General features: G+C 47.5%; 1 protein-coding gene across 1 annotated transcript in view; it reads left to right on the top strand.

The window, feature by feature from the left end:
- Positions 1-9,346, top strand: part of Cd101 (CD101 molecule) — a 38,920-nt gene extending 29,574 nt beyond the window's left edge. Inside the window, exon 9 of the mRNA XM_031374984.1 lies at positions 8,151-9,346. Within this exon, the coding sequence (XP_031230844.1) occupies positions 8,151-8,380 (230 nt within the window). The 3' untranslated portion in view covers positions 8,381-9,346. The remainder of the gene's footprint in view (positions 1-8,150) is intronic.
- The last annotated feature ends 1,270 nt before the right edge of the window (positions 9,347-10,616 follow it).

Below are 10,616 nucleotides of genomic sequence, written 5' to 3'. Positions count from 1 at the left end.
ACGGATTAGCTGTGTCATCAGATGTCAGATTACAGTCGTACCACGGATTAGCTGTGTCATCAGACTGTTTCCTTATATGGGGTTTGGCTTTCTCATAAAAAGAGGATCATGATACAAATATGTTTTTTAAAAAAAAAACTAGTACTGACACTGGCATATTTTAAGTTTTAGATAAATTTTAATCCCTTTGTCTTTATGCCTCCAACCAAACTTGTTACATACATTGTCACAATTTCTTTAAGGAGAGAAAAGGTTAATTCTGACTCCTAGTTCAAAGATACAGTTCATTTGGGTGGTGTACGCCTTTGATCCCAGCATTTGAGAAGAAGAGGCAGGCAGATCTCCAAATTGGAGGTCAGCTTTGTCTACAGAGCAGGTTCTAGTACAGCCAGGGCTACACAGTGAAACCCCATCTGGAAAAAAAAAACAAAAACAAAAAAAAAACAAAAGAAAAAAAGATACGGTTCAGGATGGTAAGAAAGCCAAGGCGGCGGGAGCTTGAGGGGTGAGTTCCATTGTGTCTGCGCTTTAGAAGAACCAGCAGTGAGTGCTTATGCTTGGCTCACTCTCTCCGTTTTTAGAATCGGAGTCTAAGGAATGATCCCACCGGCAGTGGGCAAGCCCTCACACCTCCAGTTAAAATAATCACGACAACCCCCCACAGATATGCCTGTTTCCTAGGTGATAGCAGATTCTGTGAAGCTAAGGACGCTAACCATCACACGCACATACGTAATATGCTTATACTCATCTATGTGGCAGACTGTTTTCATTTGCTCAATAAGTAATCGTATGAGATCTGAGCACGCAGAAGTGCATGTGGCAGAGGTCATTCCCACAAAATGGGGAGAGTTGAACCCACTGTGCTAAGCATCATCAGAGAAGTAGTCCCAGGAGGTGGAGGGAGCAACTGAACTGGAGTGAATGGTCAGGGATGGATGCCGTCTGGGAAGGTTCCCTAGACCATGGACGTGTAAGAAGAAGGAAAAGTATTCTAGGAAATGGTACAGAAGATGGCAGAAAGATCTAAAACTCCATGCCAGAGCGAGGCAACCTCAGTGTGTGAGAAGGCTTGAAACTTAGTACACAGAGTACAAGGCTGAATGATGGGAGCACGGGAGTGGAATGGCGCAGAGCTAAGATGTGCTGGACAGTGGTGGTGCATGCCTTTAATCCCAGCACTTGGGAGGCAGAGGCAGGTGGGTTTCTGAGTTTGAGGCCAGCCTGGTCTACAGAGTGAGTTCCAGGACAGCCAAGACTACACAGAGAAACCCTGACTCAGAAAAAAAAAAAAAAAAAAAAAAGAAAGAAAGAAAAGAAAAGAAAAGAAAAAAAGAAAAAAGATGTGCTTGGTGTCTAAAGTGGGTGAGGGCACTTTATCATGGCAGTTATGGGGTGCTACTGCATAGGTCCAGGTGTGGCAGTGACACCCCAGCGTTTAGAAGTTTCCCGTTGGGTGCAGCAGTGAAGCTGAGGTGGAGGGAGGCAGACAGAGCAGGGTGAGCTATGTGAAACTGTAGCCAAAATGAGGGGCGGCCTGAGCTCAGGTGGTGAGAAGGAGGGACAAGTGAGCAGTAGGTAATCGGAGGTTGCTAGCTAGCTAGACATCTATGGGCAATGAGTGAGCAGAGGAGACAAATCAGAATATGTCTGTTCTGCCTCTATTCAAGCCATGTGATCCATGGCTCTTTCGGGAAGTTCTAAAACTAACCCCATCTGGTGTGACCAAATAGGGGAGTTGGACCATGAGACAGTTTACCAAGCAACCAAACCAAGGCTTGGGGGAGAGGGGTAGATTGGATGGATTTGTGCAAGTTGAGTTGGACCTCAACTCAAAAAGAGTTTATCTGGGAGATAGTAGGAATTCCAAGTGTGAACCGCACCTGACTTGTACACTAGGAGATATCAATGTGTGGCTAGTAATGATGCTCAGGGGAGGACGCCCCGAGGTAAAGTACTAGGCATCAGTGGTGGAGAATCGGAATAGTTATCAGGAGGCAAGAGAAGCTCAAGATGAAGACTATAGTAGGCTGCTTAAAATAAGAATGGGAGATGCCTCAGGCCTTGAAACACAGCTATGCAACCATGATAACTGGAGTTCAGGTCCTAGGACCCCTGCAACAAGCCAGGCGTGACCTCATAGGCACGTATGGCTCCAGAACTATTGGTGGCAAAGTTAGAAGGCTCTCTGGGGTTTGCTGGCTATCAGCTTAGGCAAAAGGTAACATGAGCTACAGGAGAGGCCCTGACTCAAAAGGGCAAGGCAGAGGGTGGCAGAGGAGGACGACACCTGCGTTACACACACACACAGAGAGAGAGAGAGAGAGAGAGAGAGAGAGAGAGAGACAGACAGACAGACAGACAGACAGACAGACAGACACAGAGACAGACAGAGACAGAGAGACAGACAGAGAGAGACAGAGACAGAGAGAGACAGAGAGAGAATGGGTACATCTTCACCGGATCTAGCATGGTAAGGGCAGAAAAGCAATATGAAAGTCAGCCTGAGGTGGCTGAAGAATGAGGAAGCAGACACGTTAGGTCAAAGTTACTTTCTCAAGAGCTGTAACGGGCAAGAGAGAAGATCGTAAGAAATGGCAGGGAGCATTGGTACATGAGGTTTAGTTATTTGTTCTGCTTCAGGTTCAGGTTGGTAGGCTCAGAGGCATGTTTACAGTACAGAGAGGAAGAGGCAGTGGGTTGGATGGAGATGGCGTCCATACAGCAGCCCAGCATCTGGCTGTGAAGGCAGCCCGCCTCGCTCCTCCTGACATCCTTCCTGGTCGCATCTGAGCCTTCATGGTTCTCTGACTTGCCTTCTCAGACATCACCCTGCAGCTACCTGTACCATAAACATCACCACTAGGGGGCACCCAAGAGAGGCACAGATGTCTGCCGGCTCACAGTTGTGTTCCTGCTGATTGCCAACTCTGTATGTTGGTAGACTCCAAATCAAATGCAGCTTATAACTGCTCTTCACTTCGCCACCTCCCCTACTTAGCCACACCAGATGGGGTTAGTTTTAGAACTTCACGAAAGAGCCATGGATAGCATGGCTTGAGTTGAGGCAGAGCAGACACATCCTGGACCTTGCTTCCCTCAGCTGTTTCTTTACAATGACTCACTAGGGTGAGTGCTTTACGGCTGAGCCTTTTCACCTCACCTCAGATCCTAAGTACAAATGTGTTGTCTTTTTTGTTTGTTTGTTTGTTTGTTTGTTTGTTTTTGAGTTAAGGTTTCATAGCTCCCGGGCTGTTTTAACACATGCTATATAAGATGATCTTGAACTTCTGATCTTTCTGCCTCTACCTCCTAAGCGCTAGTATTACACATCTGCCCTATTACAGCATATGTATATAACATGAGTGTTCAGACCCAGGCTTTTGTACATGGCAGGCAAACATACTACCTAAATGTTGTGTTCTGAAAAATTGTCTTGATGCTGTGAGAGGCCAGTCCATAAGGCTTTCTGGGAGGTTGGATTAGTTGTGGCAGCATAATACTCATTACCATATCTTGGCTTTTATGCAGATAAGAATTTACTAGGAAATGGATTCTTAAAGGAGACGTGCATTCCTCCCACACTGCAGTTTCTGGAGAGGCCATTTGTTTGTTTTCTATGGCGTACTCAACGAGGTTTGGCACGAGGCACTGAACTAACACTTGAGAGAATGAACAAGCACTCCTTCAATTAGGTTAAAACAGGAAGCTGTCAGGGGCCGCCTACTCTGGGAGGTACTTGCTACAGGGATCCAACCCTACTTTTAGTTCTTGGCAGGAGCCAGATCTCTCAAGTGACCTCATATGGCCCAAGTTCTGAATGGAGGTAGAGAAAGGCTGAAAACACCTTTATCCTCTCCCTCTCCCTCCCCAAAATGTCCAAAAGAAAAACTCTTCCTGGTGTGCCTGGCCATGGGCAGAAGGAAGCAATTTCTAAATGACTGCTCAAGATGAAGTGAGTTCATTACGTTTTTGGCTTCGTTCTGCAGGCCATGTTCTTTGAGTCTGGGGCACTTACTTGGATTGATTCAAAATGCCAAACTGTAATGGTTTCAAGTGTCACCAGTTCTCATCCAAACATGGGTGAGAGGCAGATGGTGGGAAATGGGCACGGCAGGATCCGGAGCAAACAGTGCCCTCCCCCGAGAGGTCATTTAGAAGCACTGGAGCTGACGCTTGCACTTGGCCCACTGAGCACTGTGCAGAGGGCCCTGTGCTACCCTTGGTGGCAGACTGCTCTAAATGGAGCAGCCTCTTCCCATGAAGGCAGTGCCTTCATGCTGAAGGCTAGAGTCTCGGGGGCAGAATAACCCAATGCCAGATTTCTTCCCAAGTCCTATGTGCCCGCCCCTGTCACCATCATCCTATGCCATCCCAACATCTGTGAGACTCTCGCCACAGACTCACCTCCTGATTCCCTGCCACCGGACTAGAAGGAAAGCCGGTGGATTAATTCCTTTGCTATTGCTATGATAAAACACCATGATCAAGGTAACTTATAGAAGAATTCATTTGTTTGCACTTATAATTCCAGAGGGTTAGAGACCGTGATGGCAGAGCAGAGGCAGCATGTCGTGGGTGTGGCAGCTAGCACAGACAATGAGGGCTCACATCCAAGGGCAGTGTGGATCTTTAAACTCTCAAAGCCCACCACAGTGACACCTTTCCCTCAGCAAGGTCTCCTAAACCTCCCAGACAGCACCAACAATTAGAGACCAAGTGTTCAAATGCCTGTGATGGATGGGGATGTCTTAACTCAAATCACTGTAGCCAGGGTTTCCAAAGGAGGCGCTTGACTTTCCCCATGAAGGGTGAGATTTAGCCATGGAAGAACGTGAGGAGCCTATTGTGGTTGTCGGCTTCCCGTGTCTGGGACAGAAGACCTGAGATAGCTTCTAAGGAAGAAAGGAATACTTTGTCTCATTGCTTTGGAGTTTTCAGGCCATGGGTGGTTGGTCCATGGCTTTGGGCTGGTAGCAAGGTGGGTAAGAGGGTGTGGCACTTCGGGAAGCTTCTCACCTCTTGGCATTCTGGAAGCAAAGAAAAAGTGAGGGGAGGGAGGAAGGCAGGAAGAGAGGGAGGGAAGGAAGGAGAGAGAGAGGGAGAGAGGAAGAGAGAGAGAGAAAGAGAATGAATGAATGAATGAATGAATGAATACCAGAATTCCACTGTATCCTTTAAGGATGCTCCTAGTGACTTATGACCTCCCGTTGAGCCCACCTCTTAAAGGTCACATCACTTTCCAGCAGTGCCAAGTCAAGGCCAAACCTTTAGTACTTGGCTCTTTTGCAAGACATTCCAGATGTAAAATACAGATCTGAGCTCTCTGTGGGGGATCAGTAAGCTAGGGAGAGGGTTGCCTAGGAGTCTGTCAGCTTTCCCAGGAACATTCTAGCGAATGTCTATTGCTTACCCACTCAACAAATGGTCTAGGTATTGTGTTAGATGTTATATTACATATCATCTCATCGCAGCCCCATAAATTATTATCTCTGCTTAGTTGATAAGGAAACAGAGGGTTGGGGAGAGATGAATAACTTCCCCAGTGTTCGCAAGAGTGAGTTGACGGTGAGGAGCTGAGCCAAGCTCTCTCACAGTACAGGCACTCCTCATCCTCTCTGACGCAGGAACGCTCACGGCCAGTGTTTTCACAGGGACTCCATGGCCCCATCCCTTCTCCGTGAAAGGTCTTAGACCTGGGGTCAAGAGAGACACTAAGGCAGATTGTCCTTTTGGGTAAGAAGTTTATTACAAGGGTTCTTAGTGCCAAGGACAGACAATCCGGATGGCAGGAGCCCTAATGAGCGTTCGAGGCCACAGGCAGAGTTAGGTGGGCTCCTCTTGGGGACTGGTTCACATGGTGAGCTTGCAGATGGGCTCTCTCTGATTCAGCTCCTGCAGAGTGAAGAGGAGAAAGGGATTCTAGAAAGGGGATGTGCAGCTCTGAGGATCTGGGGAAGTGAGAAAAAAAGGGCCTGGCTAGTTGAAGTCTACCCATTATGTGGGTGGAGGCGTGTGTCTACACTGGCACCCTTTTGATATCCCGGGGAGTCCAGCCCCAAGGTTTATAAAGTTCCTTGGGGAAGTGAAAAATTGTGGCTGTCTGTCATTCTCTGGGAGTCTGGACACCTGAGGAGACTGTTTACTCTCTCATAGATGGGCTCTCTGTAGGGGGCATGTCATTTCCTGACAGTGGCCATTGCTATAAAAAGAACTTTCTCTCCCGTGGCCACGGTTGAGCTGCCTGGCCTATTCTAACATAGCGTTGCAGTCTTGGCTTCATTTGACCATGCCAGCAAGGCGTCATCACATGAGACCTGGGAGACTAATTATCATTCGGCTGGATCATTTGGGAGAAGAATGCCGAAAGAGGTTAGAAAATAATTGAAAATTAAACCGACATGGTGACACATGCCTATAATCCCAGCCTTTGGGAAGCCGAGGCAGGAAGAGCATGAGTTTGAGGTTAGTTCAGGCTACATAGTGAGACTCAACCTCAGATCAAAACAAACAAAAGAAAAAAAAAACATTCCAACATCTCTCTCTGCCGTTGATCACATTTTCAAGAAGGAAAATCAGGTGCAAGATGAAGACTACAATTGCGAAAAGAAAAAGAAAAAAAAATCTAGACCACCAACTCTGCATCTCTGTGCCAAACCCATTCCGAACTGACAGCCTAATGTTCACCAGGGACCTCCACTCCGCATGATGGCGGCCACCCTGGATCTCGCATGGGGAATACACTGGGTAGTTGATTCCTTCTCCAGGATCCTGGAGGCGTTCCAGGGGACCTGCTTCACACGATACAAAGGCTTGTAAGACACAGGCCCAACCTTCCGGGAGCTCACAGTGCCCACCTCCAGCAAATGTCTGGGCTCTCTCTTGATTTCCAGCAAAGAGGCAGTCTTTGACTTGTAAAGTGCATCAGTGAGGCCCCCAAGGGACTTTTTTTTTGCACTTGGAGGTTGGTCGGAATGACCTATTAAACGTGTTTTATCACTGGGAATCCATAATTTCATAAATTGTATAGCTTAACCTTTGAAGACGAGGGGTCTCCTGTCATCATGGTTTCCCAAGCGAAGCCCAGCTGCTGTTAGCATCAGATTGTTCAGAATAGCCCTGATCCCACATATATGATAAATGTAGTTGGAAGACACATACAGTAAGTGCTTGGAAGCACTTTACACATGTGGCTTTCTGCTGAATGCCTGTAACCCAGACCTTTAGCCATTAGCCCAGGCCTGTAGCCATTAGCCCAGGGCACCTTTTCCCAGGACCTGCGGTGTCCGTGGTCCTCTCTGCTTTGCTTCCCTGGGAAATGACCAGGAGCCCTAAAGCTCCACATGTTGATCTGTTGATGGTGCCTCACATGGACCTGCAGCTGCGGGAGGATCGCATGCTTTGGCATGCCTCTGTACGGTGTCTTTGACTCTGTGACGGCATTCGATTTGGTTTAAGATCAGCAAAGGCAGGAACCCAGGACACTTAGACATTCTCAATCCAGGGAAGAAAGGGGCTGAAACAAAGGGCTGTGTGACAAGGAGGGGTGAGCCTGGGGCCACGTAAGAAGTCTGGGAGAAGTGAGATCCAGCCAGACAGGGGCTGTGCCCAGTGACTTAGATACAGGAAGTGAGCGTCAAGCATGGAAGGGCAAGGAGCCAGGGCCTGGGCTACCTATGTGTCATGGGTCAGGGGGAGAAGCGCTGTCCTCCATGGGTACAGCTGCTACTGAGGGCAGCATCATTGTACACTGTGAGTTTCAGAAACAGCAGTGGGAATAGCTCAGTTAAAAATTCAGGGCCAGCCACACAGTTGAGAACGAGGACTGAATTATACATATCTTTTCTGAGGGAAGAAGATTAAAGGAAAGGTTTTCTTTTTTGTTTTGCTTTTCTTTTTGGCTGGTGGTTGTAAGTAGGTCATTGGCAGCTCTACAGCTGCAATGGCTGGGCAGGGGAAGAGGAGAGGTGTGTGTTGGGAATGTCCTGGGCCTGTTCTCCCAGTGCTCCCACAGGATGAAAGGCCTATGCCATTCCACCCTGCTATCTACACCGAGTTGCTGATAATAGTGTGTAGAGAGGTGTACTCGCCTCCTCAGCCCTGATCACTGGGACGCTGACTGATTATCTTCTGTGTTTCTCTGGTTGCAGAGCCCACGTTCTCTTCCCGGATCTGCAACTCGGGACCCTTACTCCACTTCCTCGTCATCTGCCCCTTCATCATGCTGCTCCTTCTGTTCACATCCTTCCTCTGCTTGTACTGGAAGGCCAGGAAGTTGTCACAGCTGAGTCTCAGTGCAAAGAATGAAAAGGCTCTCTGGGTGGGCATGAGAAAGATGTCACTTCAGAAGGAAGCCGGAATGGACGGTGAAGGCTACTGAGTTCCAAGGAACACCTGTGCTGAAGAAAGAGGGACGGAGGGATTGGGTTGGCCTGACCTGGGGGAATGAGTTCTGCTTCAGACCATGGCCAGGCTACCTAGGGACCAGAAGGAACATGCCGTGGGCATATGCTGTTAGCCACATCTTGTTGTGTAGCAACCATCTTTTTTCTTGTTCTTTTTCTTTTTCTTTCTTTTTTTTTCCATCTTTCAGAAGCAGATAGTGTCATTGCCCCTGCTTACACAGGCCTCACCTACTGGAGGGAGGTCCAGCCCTCATCTGGAAAGAGAGGAACACCAGCTGGCGAGCCTTCCTTCCTCTCTCATTCCTCTCCAACATTACCTATTCCCTCGGAAACATCAGCTTGGCCCAGTCACAAGGGAAATCATTTTTCTCTAGATAAGAAATGTAGGAAAAACCAGGTATCAGCAAAGCAAGAGGAATTGAGAGCATGGACTGGCTTGCCTGGAATCGGACTTCCCCCAATCAGTATATAACTTTTTCTAGGCAGAAATCCAACGGTTTTTTTTTTTTTCCTCCAATCCCCTTTACAAATGCCTGCTGAAAAGTGTAAGAGTTGTTGTCAATACTGGTTCTTTGACAAAAGGGTAACATGGTGCAGCCTTTGTGAAGTTTTTATTTGGCTTCCTGCTTTTATGACTGGGGATGCTTTTTGCTTCTGTTTTTGTTATGTTGAGAAAAGGCCTTGGGATCCAGCCCCAGGCCAGCCTTGAACTTGATCTCACTATATAGCCCTGTTCCATATAGTCTGGACTGTCCTCCAACTTACAATTGTCCTCCCCTTACCAAGGCCAGCCTCCGGGTGTTGGGATTAGAAGCACGCATTGGCACTGGCCCGTGCTGTGCATGTTTTTAATCCCAGCATTCAGGAGTCAGAAGTGGGTGAATCTCTGAGCTCAAGGCCAGCCTGGTCTATAGACTGAGTTCCAGGAAAACCAGGGCTACACAGAGAAACCCTGTCTTGGAAAAAGAAGGAGGAAGAAGAAGAAAAGGAGGAGGAGGAGGAAGAGGGAAAGGAAGGAGGGTGGGGAAGAGGGAGAGGAAGACATTGGTAGGTATGCTTGGTTTAAGAGATAGTAAGTCATCATTGAAGAACATCCCCCTACCCATCCATCAGTGTTCTACCCAGTCCCCAAGGCCTCCTAACTCCTTCACACACACACACACACACACACACACACACACACACACACACACTAGCCTACCATTATAGTGCGTGGCCAGTACCCTCTTTGAAAGCACTGGGTCAGAGGAAAGAGTTTCAGTAGAACTTGGGAGATGGCTCTGCAGTCATGCCCCTGTCTCATGGTACTGGAGTGTGAGTTCAAGGGAAGCAGAGGGTCAAGACTGATTCCTGAGTTTCCTAATCTCACCCTAGAGATCCCAAGGGTGAGGTGTGGTGGTTTAAGGCTTTCAAGAGCTGTTTCCACTGTGCAGGCCTGGCTGTAGCCAGAATTGAAAATCAATCAAATAAAGGACTTCAGATAACACATCTATTTATTGTCTATGTGACCACCAGGGTTTCTTCAGTACTTGGTAATTTGCATTTCTAAGGAGAGCCATTTATTTTTAATTATTTTATCAGGCACACAGTCCTCTCCAAAGATAATTAGTTCCTTTGCTCCTTTGCAAGCAGATTATCCGTGGCTGTGAGAACTGCCACCATAGACCTGCTGCTTCCTTAATCCAACTCCCTCTAAAGCCTCGTTTGAAACATTCCAAATGTTTTCTCAAACAACCAACACATTAACTTCTTCTCTCCCAGGTAACGATGAAAAGAAGAACGAAATTAAAGAGTTCTTCAGAAATAAATATGATGGCTCTCCCCACCCCCCATTTTTAGAGGCCTTTTTAAAAATTTTTATTTTTATTTTGTGTACTGATAATTTGCCTGCATGTATGCCTGTGTACCACATGCATGCAGAGTCCACTAAGGTCAGAATAGGGCATGATATCTCTTGGAACTGAAGTTATAGATGGTTGAGAGCTGCTTGCCCTGTGGGTGTTGGGAGAGGAACCTGGGTCCTCTGGAAGAGCAGCCAGTGCTTTTAACTGATGAGCCATCTCTCCAGCATCCATCCCTCACCTTTTTTTTAAGACAGTTTTTTACTCTGTAGCCATGACTGGCCTGGAATTCACAAGGTAAGCCAGGGATGAGATAGTACTCACAGAGATCTACTGGCCTCTGTAATGGACGTGCCTAGGAGAAACTTTG

This window comes from Mastomys coucha, unplaced genomic scaffold (genome assembly GCF_008632895.1).
Source record: "Mastomys coucha isolate ucsf_1 unplaced genomic scaffold, UCSF_Mcou_1 pScaffold16, whole genome shotgun sequence".
Taxonomy (NCBI): domain Eukaryota; kingdom Metazoa; phylum Chordata; class Mammalia; order Rodentia; family Muridae; genus Mastomys; species Mastomys coucha.
The sequence above is the reverse complement of the archived record's forward strand: the minus strand, read 5'-3'. Positions and strand labels throughout refer to the sequence as shown.